This window comes from Augochlora pura, chromosome 5, assembly GCF_028453695.1.
Source record: "Augochlora pura isolate Apur16 chromosome 5, APUR_v2.2.1, whole genome shotgun sequence".
Taxonomy (NCBI): Eukaryota; Metazoa; Arthropoda; class Insecta; order Hymenoptera; family Halictidae; genus Augochlora; species Augochlora pura.
Window position 1 is genome coordinate 1538782 of NC_135776.1, and position 13997 is coordinate 1552778.

The 13997-nt window shown below is 50.5% G+C and overlaps 1 protein-coding gene across 8 annotated transcripts in view; it reads left to right on the forward strand.

The window, feature by feature from the left end:
* LOC144469871 (serine/threonine-protein phosphatase 2B catalytic subunit 2) overlaps positions 1-13997 on the forward strand; it is a 95368-nt gene that overhangs the window by 59530 nt on the left and 21841 nt on the right. For all 8 annotated transcript variants that reach the window (XM_078180572.1, XM_078180566.1, XM_078180567.1 and 5 more), the window contains exons 6-10: positions 2260-2405; positions 6921-7060; positions 10249-10420; positions 11068-11194; positions 12071-12151. In XM_078180572.1, the coding sequence (XP_078036698.1) occupies positions 2260-2405; positions 6921-7060; positions 10249-10420; positions 11068-11194; positions 12071-12151 (666 nt within the window). The remainder of the gene's footprint in view (positions 1-2259; positions 2406-6920; positions 7061-10248; positions 10421-11067; positions 11195-12070; positions 12152-13997) is intronic.

Here is a 13997-nt window from a genome sequence, read left to right on the forward strand (position 1 = left end):
GTGGTCGGGTCGGGTCGGGTCGACCCGCGGAAAACCGTATCGATCCTGGAAAATTCTCCGATACTGGGTCAAGCCGCGCGTATTTACGAGGCTCGCGTTAACCCGGCGTCGTCGACGTTACGTTTATGATTCCTACGTCGCTCCTTTCGACCGCTATCAATCCTTAGGGACCACGGGAGGCCCTATCCTCTTACGTCCTCCCTCGATTATTACTGGAATTTCCCCACTCGTAACTGGCCTGCAGTCGTTCGCATCGCAGACGAGAAACGTTCACCCGCCTCGTTGTTCCGCCTTCCACTTTAACTTTTCGAAACTCCGAGTGGCTAAACAATTCGTTTGTCGCAGCATTGTTTCAAGTAGCCTGGAAATTGTTCGAATAACAAGAAAGATGTCCGAAATACCTGTACACTTATTTGGACTTGCGTCAAAGATTTTTCCTGGAAAATGTTCTCGGGAACGGTTCTATTAATCCCGGCAAAAAGCTATCCGATCCGAGCCGAGCAAAGAATATGCACTCAGCTGCACTTACTTTCCCGGGGAAACCAGGCTCGGAGCATTAATTAATGCTCTCGTTTGTCAGGTTAATTTTCTGTGGGCGCCGCAAACGTTCTCTTCCACGGATGTTTAACGTCCCGGTAGGTCGGCCCGGGTTGTTTGGGCCAATTTCCCTGGGAAAGCTCGCTCTCCCGGTGGAAACGTCGACAGCTGGGTCAGCCGGCGCAGGTTCGGCAACGTTGGTAGCCCGAGCTTGTTTATCGCGGCCGCGACCGAGCCGCACCGCACCGCACCGCGCCGCGCCGCGTTTCATCAGGGTTCTCGTGTTTCGACGAGAATCTCGGACCGCTCTCAGCTGCACTCGGCCGCGCTCGGCAAGGTGCATCGGGACTCGGGGACACGCATTATTCGTTGGACTTTCTGGCAACGAGAGGGAACCCGCTGGCACGCGGCCAAAGGGTCGGGAACGAGTATTTCTCGGCCGGCCAAAAACGATTGTTCCGTCGAAAACACCGACCGCGAAACCAGAAGAGAATTAATCGATCCTGAACCGAAACCGAAAGCTGACGCCTTCGGATCCTGTACCGCGAACTTGTCTCCTGCGATTTCTCTCTTGGAATCTGGTTGGACGAACTCGAGGGTTGCTCCTCGTGTGCTTATCCAAGTCCTGGAACGCCGTGTTGGCAAAATAGTTGGAGCGAGACATCGATGATGGAGTCCTCTATATTTTTTGAAACGATGGCTAAAACGGGCGAGTCTGAAAGTCTAGAAATTATTTCGTGGCATCGGTGACTGGGATAATAGTTGAAGGAAGGGAAAAGACATTGAGAAGCTCTGTGAATAAGGTCGAACGGTTCGAGATCTCGATGGACGTCTCGAGCCGACAGCAATCTGTCCGTCGACAAATCCTGGAGCTGTCGAATCCGGGGATCGTGCTTCTTCCATCGACAGGGGATTTTCCTGCTCGGAGGTCCAGGGTCGCTGCGAGCGCGTCGTTTCATCGAATCTTTAATCTGGAAACATTGCAACATCGTTTTCTCAAGGATTTGTACGACACAATATTTTTCAGATTAGATATTTTTTAATAATCCTAAATACGAAACGGGACGGATCTGAAAGATTGAAAAACTGTTCCACCACCGCGTAAAGCTGGCGTCGAATCGGAAAGAGGCGCGAACGCGTTTAAGTAGAATTATCCCGAGACCCCCGGCGCGCACGGGGCAGGGAGTAGGTCTCGGATAGGTGAAAACAGAATTGGCCGACGAACGGAGCTGCTGGGCACACGTAAAGCGAATAAAAGCTCCGAAAGACGCCTTTGTTCGCGGGCAATAACGCTGGGAACGACAGCTCGCTGCGGCGGTCCGGGCCGAAGCAGAGCCGCGCGATAAAAGAAACAAAGCGCGGAAAGTAGTCGAATCGAGCCTGTCGCTGGCCAACTTTCTCCGGTCTTTTTTTCTTGTTTCGTTTCCATTTGATCCTCCCTGTCCCCCCTCTCCTTCTCTCTCTCTCTCTCTCTCTCTCTCTCTCTCTCTCTCTCCTCCGTTTCTGTTCTCGGTACGATCGGATTTTATTCTCCGTTCGTTGCTGTTTTTACGGGCTGGGTTTACCCTCTCTCTCCTTCCCCTCGCGTCAGAAAAGCGGAGGAAAAGACTACGAGAGAACTGCGAGGGGGGGCGTGCACCTGTACGATGGAGCACCGGTTCGGTTTTTATGGGTGCTGACGGTGTCGCATAGCTGGCTGCACTGGTATCTGTCTGCTTTCAGGTAAAATAAAATACTCGGAGAGGGTGTACGACGCGTGCATGGCCGCCTTCGACTGTCTACCGCTCGCCGCCCTCATGAACCAACAGTTCCTTTGCGTGCACGGTGGCCTGTCGCCGGAAATTCACAATTTAGAAGACATACGCAAAGTGAGTATACCACACAACACAGATATAACTTCTTACATCGTTGTTCTTATCTCGGCGAATCCGGCGCGGTGCCGGATAATCGCGTGAAAACGCGCTGGAGATTTCCGCGCGAAATTCGTCAAAGAAACCAAAGCGTAGACGAGTCTGCGGCTTTCGCGAACGTTTGCCGGATGATTCGCGGGAGCGAAGGTATTTTCGGAGAGGAGAAATTATTCTCGCGACGTTATTATTCACGGAGGAAGTTCCCGCGAGGCAATCCGCTCGGGTTAAAGAATTCCGTTTGCTTCATCCCTCAAAGGATCAATTCCTGCCGGAGTTCGAACAGCGAAGAAATCTCTTTGGGCAAGCATCCCGCGCGGAATTCCGTCGCACGGAGAGAGAAAGCGAGAGAGAGAGAGAGTTAAATTTCGTTACAACGGGGAGCGCAGCGTTCGGTGTATCTAGTCTGCAGATCGTTGCGGGGCTCGGTCGACTTCCACGTGCATTCCGTCGCGGATTCCGCGCGTTTTTCCCTTCCGCAGCGTCGCGGAGGGACACGTTCGGAACCGTCTCGGGACAAATAGGATTCCTCGGTGGGAGGAACGCGTTTCTCTCGTTTGCGAGACACGCGAATATTCTGTTTGCGGGCTTCCCGATCGCGTTGGCGAATAGAAAGAAGGTCCCGATGAATATTTCAGCAGCTCGAGATATCTCGATTCGAGACGATACGATTCGATTCAGAATTTGTATCGATAGCGATTCGAGAGACATTTTTGACCGGTGGATTTTTCAGCGCGAGGAAAATAGATGATGGTTCGATGCAGAGTAACTTCGCGGAGGAAAAGTCGCGCGGCGATGTGTATTTACGGTTATTTTGAAGGGTGAGAAGCTTCTACTTTGAGACCCGTAAGCTGTTTTTCTTCAGGGATGCTTTTAGACTAGACAGAGGACGCGAGAGTGTAACCCTTGTCGGATGAACGTTTACAGCTGTCGCTGTACGTTCAATACTGTTTAAATCCGTAAGAAAAAATCGTACGATGAATTCTGAGCGGTAGTTTCGAAGAGGTGGCTTCGGTTTCCCATTTCTCTGCGGTTAAAGTCGGATAAAAAATTTATTAAGCTTTCCACGGATGTTCGAAGGCACAAAAACTTTCTGCGCGAAACTTCGGGGAAACGTTCTCACGGTTTTGGTTTGTCCGTTAGCTTGAAAGCATTTTTGTATTATAATAAAACAGCTATAACGGAGTGAAAGTGGAATCCTTTCTCTTTAAAATGAGCCCAGTTCGATCGTCGCGCAATTATTCTTCATCGAGTAACAGCGAATCGATCTCGGAGAATTTTTCTCGCTGCTTTGACGTTGATCGCCGGGCATATCGAACGATTATTTATCGGACGACGGTATTATCGTATCGAATCTGTTCCACGGAGAGGAAACCGATCGGAGAGCTGTGAAATATTCATACATTAATAGAAAATGGATGGAGAAGCCGGGTTGAAAGGGGCATCCGACGGATGTTCGAGGCTGGAGCCGTGCGGGATCCACTTTTATGGTCTTTTACGTCTCAAAGGGACGACTTATCGATCGGTCGATCTCCATATCAAACGTCTCGGGGATGGTCCGCGATAAAATCGTCGTCCGGAAATAAAACGTCGAACCTCGGAGTCGCTTTAGGTCCCAGGAATTCCTAATTTCGCGGTCCTCCTAGCCGCAGCCGTCCGATAAATATTAAAAGTCGGACCGGTGGGAGGGCGAGAGTGAGGACGTTGCTCTCCGGAGCGTTCGCGACCCTTTGTCGGCGGCTAACAAAGAATCATGTTAATTAATTAGACTATCGATTAGCCTCGCTCGTTTCCACCTTGCGGCGCGAGTTCCCGCGAACCGCGGATCTGGCACCCGCGTTAGTCGGTTAATCTGCGTTAATCCTGGACGGCACGGAAAACATTGCAGCTCGATTCGACGAGTCGTCGCGCGAAAATTTGCAGGAAATGCTCGTCTTTGTCTGTCGAGGAAATTTCAAGTTTCGCAAATTCTCCGGCGTGCTCTCGAGCCTGAACGGGATTGCCCAGTCCGCCGGATAAATGGAGGACGCGATCGATTTCTCTCATTTCATAATAAACGGAGCTAATTCACCGTCGCCGCTTTTCAGTTGGCAGTTTTCTCGTCGTGGAAAGCGGATGAAAAGCGCGGCACGGGAAAAGGCGAGTAAGCAACGAAGCCTGAAGGGGTAGGCGCCAGGGGGTTTGAAGCGCGGTCGAGAAATAGGGGGAGCTAAAGGAGAGAAACGCTTCTAAAGATGGCGCGGTGGGTAAGATATAGAAAGACGGGGTAGAGAGAAGAAAGTAAGAAAGAAAAAGCGATCCGTGGGAAACCGAGGGGAACCGAGGCGGGGCGAGGCGAGGAGGAGCAGACTGAAAGGAAAAGGGGGTAAAATGGGAGGAAGATAAGAGGGCGGAGGGGTGCATCTGTTCCGGCAGATCACGAGGGGTATTTCTCGTGGGAGAACGTGGGAATGGTTAACCCTCTTCTTCCAGCCTGTTCCCGTTCGTCGCGCTCCTCTTTTCAGGCTGCTTTTCAGATGCTTTTCAGCTGCAACAATCGCGGAAAATAAGTCGCGGTGTGGGTGGACGGGGGAGGGGGGGGGTTGTGAGTGGATCTCCTGCCGGGGAAACAAAAGCCTGGGAACTGGGTGAAGTTCGACGAGTCGGAAATATTCGTCGGGTATTTCGCGATAATTTCCATCGACGTTATCGGTCGTTCCTCCTCCAGTCGATCGCCGGCCGAGATATTTCAATAGCCGAACACGGGGCTCGATCAGTCCTTTCGATCCCCCTTGACCCCCTCGACGCCCTCGCAAACCGATGCGTTTCTTCTCAAAATAATTGTCGCGAAAAAAGTATTACCTCCTATCCTGAGCGTTAGCGTCAACGATAGGCGGAAAACGGTCCTCGGACCGGGAGAGTTAATCGCCCTGTTCCGAGAAGAACCGGACGGAATCGCATAGACGTGGGACGGGGTTCGAAGGTCGTCGGTATGCAAATCGCCGGAGAAAGAGGGTGTCCGTTGTATTCCCCAGTCGACATTTGGTATTCATATCGCTTACCCGCGGTTGCAAAACCCGTCTTTTACGCGGAGGCACACGGAATAATACATAACAGAAGCCGAGGGGACCGGAACGGGATCCATGGGACTCTGATAAATATTGCATGGTCCGCCCTCCGACCGAAGCTGTCGCCAGAATTTCCAGCATATTTCGCGCGGACGTTCCCCCTTGCCGGACCCGTGATCGCGATCACCAAATAAATCGTCTCACTTATTGAACGAGCCACCGTGCTGCACCGAATTTCTTCGATTCGACCGAAATTCCTTCGAGGTCCAAAACGGGCCACCGAAGTCCGTTCGCCTGACCGTGTTTTTTTTTCTCTTTTTTAGGAAAAATCTTGGAGAGCAGAGAACTAACGAGGTTCCATTTTCTGGATCCAATTATTCCAAATTACCCCCGCCGAGCTCTTTTCTCGTTAACGATTTCCTATTTGCCTGTTGTCGCGCGCAGTTCAACGAGAGAGTCGACTGGTTCGGGTTCAGCCAGGTTTAGGCCAGTTTCCCCCCTTGCTCCGGTAACGAAAAAGCACCGTCAGCGCGAGCGTTCGCAGCGAGAGAGACGAGAACGGCAATAATGCCGATGTTATTGCGTCTGGCATTATTAGGTGCAAACTGCACGTTACAATGTAAACTGCGCCCACGGTCGCGGCCGTGCGGCGCGTGCGTCGGATCGCGCCGCCGCGCCCCACCTGCATGTTCGCACGTGCCCCGCGTGCCCCATGCCTCGTGTCCTACGTAGAGAACTAATGTCATTCAACATAATTAGCGTTGCCCATTATGATCGAAACCTGCAGTCCACGGCACCGTGCCTCCGTCGCGGTGCTCACTCACTCTCTCTCTCTCTCGCACAAAGGACAACGTCGATACGTCAACGTTAAGTCGGCCCGTTATAGTCGGGTAATTACAGCGCGGTAATTATCGGGGGGAGGCTGCTCGACAACCCGGCCGACGCTCCGCTTTTTCTATCGCAACGATCTGCCTACAATATTCTCCCGATATTACAATAAGCCGCTTCGATTCTCTTTTTTTTACCCGTTTCTACCTTTTCAAGCTCGCCGGTCTTAATTGCTCGAGAGTCTGACAGACTTCGAGCCGTTCGAGCCGACTCGCTAACGATCCGTTACACCTGCGAAGCGAGGAGGACGTATTTAATATGATGGATACTTAATGTCCGGAAGATGCGTCTTAACCGAGACGTTACCGTCTATCGAGAAATTCGAAATAAGAAGGTATATCGCAAGATTTGTCGAACATTCGAAACATGTTGTTACACACCGAGCAATAATTCGGCAGCGTTTAAACTCGCGTCGATCCGTTTCTGAAAGAGCGGCTCGATCGATACCGCACACCGTTCCGAGGATTATCGGCAACGTATTTACCGATGTATCGGACAGTTCCTTGGACTAATCCGATCGACGTTGACTTTGCTGTTTCAGTTGGACAGGTTCAAAGAGCCACCGGCGTACGGGCCCATGTGCGACCTGCTGTGGTCCGACCCGCTCGAGGACTTCGGCAACGAGAAGAACGTGGAGCACTTCTCCCATAATAGCGTCAGGGGTTGTTCGTACTTTTATAGGTGAGAGAAAACATCCCTTCCTTTATCGCCCGCGCTCTCGCGGAGCCTTTCGTTCGTCTCGCCGAGAAAACAATACCGTTCGAACGTTTGTCCACGTCGAGAACTCTGGACTAAAAAATTAGCGCGCGACTTACGAGATTAATGTCGTCCGATCGGCTTGTTATTAATTTCGCCGGATACCGGAAGAGAACGGGCCGCGGGTGGGCGACGTGGCAGATAGAGGGTGAGCTTCCGGCGAAAGTTGGCTCGGTTCTTGTCGCGCGATCGCGGCAGCCGACCAGCTTCCGACCGCTCCGCGGGACAAACGACCGGCTAATTACTCGCCGAATGGGGTAACGACCGTCGGAAAAAAGGAACGGACGCGCGTCGGAGATGGTGGAAATAATGCGTCGACGGCGAGAACCATTTCGGCCAGCGTTTTACGCCGGAAAACGAGAACACGGGGATGAAAGGGACGAAAATATTTTTCCTGGCGACCGCTCGTCGGTTTTTTTCGAGATTCGACGCGTTGATCGCAGATAATGGCCGGGTCCACAGGCGAGAAATGTTCGGCCCTTCCGTCTCCCGGGGCTTCCGTTTCCATTGGAGTTTCCTGTGCCAGTGGATAATACTGGAATTTCGGTCGTAACGCCGATCGCAACGATTTTTGAGTATTGCTTCGCAGGTTTCACTTCCCAGTGTTCCTTCGAAAACTGTTACTATCCTCTCGCTCCAATTAAGTAGCGTTCCTTCAAAGTAAAATTGGCAAACCCTAAACGCGAGTAGTTGGCTACATTGCTTTGTAACGGCAACGAGATATCGCTGTCGCAGTTACGTCGATTATCACGTCTCGCTTACCCATTTTTCCCGGCAGTAGACTGTGTCCGCCGATGGTCGGGCAAGCAGTCGAGAGTCGGTCGGACGCGATCGAACCACGCGCCTCGCTGTTCCACCGTAACCGAACAATTACGCGATCGGCTGATTAACGATGTTTACGAGGCCCGATTTCGAAACCCGGTCCGCTCCCGTCGATAATTTCTTCGGCTAACGAAGAGGAATCGTGCCTTGTTTAAATTCGCTTGACGCTCGGAACGAACCCCGATTACGAAATCGATTTGGGGTCCGACCATGCGCGAACAACTTGTTCCTAGAATCGGGTCCTTTTGTTGCTGCTGCGCTAAAACACCAATTGGTTGTTAAGGATTCTTCGTCGAGCTCCCTCGTTACAACGGGGCACTTTTCCCCTCTCTCTCTTCTCCCTATACCAGAGAAAGAGAGAACTCTCGTTGTTTCCCTCCTTCTTTCCTTTTCTCTCCCTTTCTCTCGCTCGCTCGGAAACCGCCTCGTTAATCATCGTCGCGGTGTGAACGGTGCCTAACGGTCGTTAGCGACCTTGCCTCTACCTTGGCTCGGCAGTTTCTCACGGTCCTTGGCCAGGTCAGTTATAGGCGCGCGAAAAAGGTCGGTCGTCTGACGTCTACCGCTTAATTTGTTTACACGAACGTCGACGCCGACGCCGAAGTCTACGCCAGGCGTCGCTGCGCCCGACGCGAAATGCATCCCCGGGATGCTATCGGTAACCATACTGTACACCGAGCAAAATTCACCGTCCGTCGCTTCGCTAATATTCGTGCAAATAAAAAATCGTACGCGCATTTTCTCGATCGATTCGCGCGACCCCCTTCGACTCCGCGAAGAGGCTAATCAGAAATGATTTACCGCGCTTCGTCCAGGATCCCGTAATTCGCGATGAATTATGCTTGTCGCGGATTGATTTATCGCGGCCGCTTTATCGTCCCGCGACTCCCCCAAGGCAGCGGATTAAAAGTTGAAATATTCAAATGGACGCGCCGTCGACTTGTTTCGCGCAAATTCACCGGCTCCTGGGATAACAAGTTCTCTCTCGATATGTCTATCTATCTATCTGTCTGTCTTTATCTCTCTCTCTCTTTCTCGTCGATCTCGCCAGCCACGCGAAAATGAAATTCTGAAATTTCAATCGAAGATCGATCTCGAAACGCGGCAGCAGATTGAAATGGCCGTGTGCGTGGCCGGTCGGGGCTTTCGAGCCTGTCAATTTACGGAATACGTTGACGTTGGTCAATTAACCTTTTGAAAAATCGGGCAAACCGATCGAAATTCATCGGAACGCTTCGACGAATTCTTAGAAATCTTTTTTCGAGAATCGGTACGGACAATTTTTCTATTTCGCGCGGCAATCGTTCAAATCGAATTTAAATAAATTATGTAGACCGCGCTTTCGGCGATATCGAGTGGAACTCGGTCCGGGGTGGAGGTTCGAATGAATTGCCGGCGGGCGAGAAGGTGGGCGGCCGATGAATTGAATTCTCGCGGATCGATCCGATTGCGAGATGACCCCCGTCAGATGATGATGATTTATCGGGGGCGCATTATAATTTCGAAATGCTCGGGCCGCGGTTCCCGTTATCGCTCGTTCGATCTGGATAAAATTACTCGACGGGAAAGCGGGAGAGAAGAGGCGAGGAGAGGGGGGAGCGGCGGAGTTATCGCGAATTTTCGCGTGCAACCTCGCGTGTCGAGGCTCCGCCGGGCTCTCGCAACATTCTCGAGACCGTTTTAAGCCGCCTTCGCACCGAACTTCCGCCGAGCCGAGCCGAGTCGAGCCAAGCCGCCGTGGACTGCACATTTATCTTAATACATGTTTTAATTTTTTTTCTCCGAATGCATTTGACTTGGAAGATTTTATTTTCGCACAGTTGAATTGTCGGATAAATGGTCTGAGCGCAGGATAAAGGGGTCGCGAGTCCAGGGAATCCTGTAGAGTCGATGTCCCAGGCGTTCGAAAATTGCCAGGCGTTTACGAGGATGAAATAAAAGCTCGAAGACCCGCAGGTCGCGCTGTCTGAGGATTTACGAGACCGTCTTTGCTCCTTACGGGGGTTAAAACCTGGGAAACGGCCGAAGTATCGCGTAACGGCTTCTTTATGGCGGCGCTGCCATTACGGAATTGCTCTGAACTCGCGGATATTATGATCCTGCCGAGCCATTTTGCGATCGCGCTTCTAGAACGATTCCTCTATCAACGTTCCGTGTTAAGCTCTGCTTCTCACGGTGGTCGGCCCAACGGGTCGACAACGAGACTTCGATAGGTCCTGTGCTGCAACGTTGTTGTTGTTCGATTGGTCGGCGAACGCCGTTTCAGTTGAGTTGTACCGATTGGTTTACAGTTACGCGGCGTGCTGCGACTTCCTGCAGAACAACAACCTTCTCAGCATCATCAGGGCACACGAGGCGCAGGACGCAGGGTATCGTATGTACCGGAAATCCCAGACCACGGGCTTCCCATCGCTAATTACCATCTTCAGCGCGCCCAACTACCTCGACGTTTACAACAACAAGGTAAGCAATCGGTCGTTTCTCGGGCAAGACAACTTGTTCGGTTGCCATCGTCGCTTCCCTGTGCATCCCCGCTGCATATTCCATACCCCCTGAAACCAACCTTTGCGGTTCGCAAAGCAATAAATCCTTACGATGGCATTTTTCCAGATGAAAATTCTGCTCTTTCTTTCGACGATACATTTATAGATACTTGTGCATAAAATGTCGCAGTCGTGTCGTAACATTCGAAGGATCTCCCCGATGCCGGATCCTGGAAAATCGATTAACGAAACCGTCCAAGGATGCCGACATATTTTCGACGCATCCAAAATTTCCATTCCTCGATCCCTGCAAATTTGCAGAATCTCGCGAACGAAAATTCGCAGTCCTATAACAACGTGATCGCGAGGATCCTCCCCGGCAACCGCAGCCCGAAATTAGCAATTAATGTGAAAGTCGGCAGGGTGTAATTTTTCAAGAGCAAGACTTTGCCGGATTCGTTCCCGAATAGTTTGTAAAATTTCGCAGCCCGGGGGAAACGGCGCCGGAGGGTTCGGTAAGATACGGCGCGCGGCCCGTGCCGCAATTAACCGTCGGAATTGGAAACTAGGATCGTTGCGCCGTTGCAGACAACTCGCGGAGGAGATTAATTCCGTTGCGTTTTCCAGGCGGCCGTGCTGAAGTACGAGAACAACGTGATGAACATCAGGCAGTTCAACTGCTCGCCCCATCCGTACTGGTTGCCCAATTTCATGGACGTTTTCACGTGGTCTCTACCGTTTGTAGGTGAAAAAGGTAAGCGAGGCCTCGCCCGTGGGCCTCTCGAACGCCGCATATACCAGAAACAATAATCGTGTCTGCTTCCACAGAACATCGTTCTCCACGGATGCTCTTTTATAATTTCGTTTTCTGTTCGTTCCACCTACGATCAAAGTTAACGGCTTCGTTTCTCGTGTAGCTTCGCGAACAAAGATCGCGCGACCATCTTTCTAGGTTCGTCGTCAAAGGTGAACCCTCTGCTTTCTCGACCCTTTCGACTGAAAAATAGCTAGAATTCAACGAGCGTCAACGCGGTGCAAAAAAATCGTACGATAACCCAGCTAAGCTCATTTTAAACTGCAAAGCTTCTGCTTCCACGCCCTTAAGCTGTTTTATATCGACAATGGTCCTTTAAAAGAGAAATTAAAAAATCAGAACAGTTCGTCTAAATTCCATGAAAGAAGTTTCGGTACAGTTTGAACGTCTCTTAAATGTTTTAGAAATTTTTTCCCGACTTCTATCCACCATGGTTTTGAAGCCAGAAGTATCCCCGTTGCAACCTTACCTCTAAATTGATCGTACGATTTTTCTTTTACCAATCTCCACGATCTTGATCCAAAAGCACATCGTACGCAAACGCGCAGCTCAAAGTTGTCGCGTTTTCTCGCCGCATCTCAGAGTGCAAGAGAACTCCGTAAAAAATTATGAAGTTTGCCGGATTGGGAGCAGAATGCTTTCCCTTTAAAACGAGCCCAGACGGACGTCCGTACGATTTCCCTCGACGAAGTTGCAGCGGATCGAACGTCCCCGTTAATTTCGATCGTCGGCGAGCGAGATGGATCCGTCTGGTGATTGTAACCTCTAGAAACAATTAAAGGAGATTAATCGCTGGTTGTTTCCTCGTGTCCGCAGTCACGGAGATGTTGGTGAACGTGCTGAACATCTGCTCGGACGACGAGCTGATGAGCGACGGCGATGACGGGCTGGAAGAAGGTAATGTCGAGCATCTCGCCCCGCATCTCTACATCTCTATCCTCTTAATACGATCGTTATATTTCTTGCAGAGTCACTCTTCTTTCTTTCTGTTCGTTTATTCGAATTCTCTCCTCCGCTCGCAAAGAGACAAAATATGCAAAAGCAAAAATACGAGAAAAAAAAAAAGGAATCTCTTACTCTCTCATATATACTGGTCCCTCTTACATCGTGATCAGAGTGTTTGTTTTTCTTTCGTCTTGTGTTGATGCTTGAACGATTAACACGTGTTATCGGAACCGAATGGAACACGGTCTCCCGTTCTCGCGTCTTCGTTCGATTTCTCTGCGACATCTAGACCCAGGATATATCTGGACCAAAGATTCAGCGGGAAACGATTTCAACGTGAAACGACTTCGACGGACAACGGTCCTTGCCGGCGACGAATTTTTGTCAAAAAGTTTCTCCGGTGTTGATGCCTCGCGCGAGCTTCTTCTTTCGTCGGGGAGTGCCTTTCCGTGTTGATTCGATAAGCGATCGTCGTGTCGTGTCGCGTCGCGCGACGCCGTGTAGCACCGGTTAAAAACTACGACGGGAATACGCGTTCCCGCGGATAAGAAAGACACAACACCCTGAGAGTATCAGCCTCGGTCTAGACACGATTTAAGAGAGGCCATGTCTCACCTTCGGCACCGCGAGGATTACCTACGTTCGTCTGCTTCCGTTCCGAATCCAGGAAACCCCTAGATAAATAACGATCCCCGGACGTAGTTCGAATCCTCGAGGTCCGAAGAGGATCGAAATCGATCGCCCGACCGCCGAGTTGTCTTCTAAATCATCCGCAAATATTCCGACGGAATGGAATCGTGTATTGGCAAAACATTTCGTTTAATTGTTCGCGATACGCGTGGCAGTGGGAAGCGGATAGATTACGTAATGAAAATTGCCTCGATAATATGGGAAGTCTGTAGAAATTGCATCCTCCTTGGTCATTTATAAATTAAACAAATCGGGTGTCTAAATTGGATTACGAGAAACATGAGTTCCATTAGAATGTCTTTAATTCCGACGATATCCACGAGGGTAGAATCATGTTGAGATAGTTGAATTCAGCGATCTTGTTAATTGGAGGATAATTGGACAGCTGAATGGGCAGGCGATCGAAGCGATCGTAAAGCGGAAGAAAGAAAAGGAAACCTGCATACGCGTTTCCCCGATGTCTCTCTCGAGAGACATGGCACACCCCCCCTGCCCCTTGCGAAGATTTTCATCACTTTGCTACGGCCGCACCTGTTTCAAAATTTCACCTTCGACCCCCCCGCCCCCTTCTCGACGATGTTCTCCCCCTCTCGTTCTCTATCTATTTATCTATATATCTCTTTTGTCCCGAATCACCCCGTATCACCCCCGAACCCCCCGAAAGAAAATGGCCCCCCAAATGCGCGCGCCCGATCACGCCTAATTCACGAGGAAGATTTTCAATTCTCTTTCTGTTTCCATTTTCACCCGCTGCACGGACAGATGGTAAGAAGCGCCACTCGACTCTTCTAATCGTCACATTGTTAAGAGCTTCATTGGTTATCATTGATTTCTTTAGCTGTTTTATCATAGATAGTGTCGGTGTGTCAAAGAGTTTTTCTCTATTTCTCTCTATCTACACCTATCTATCTATCTATCTATCTCTCTATCTATGTATATTTATTCAACATGTTTTACCTCCTCTCTGTCAATCTATCTGTCTGTCTTTCTATTTCTCTATCTCTTTCTGTCTATCATACCTGTTCTGTTCTCTTGTCCTTCCTCGAATCGAGGTGCTAAGAACAAGAAAAACGACGAGGGTGGACAATTTAAATATTGCCACTCGTCT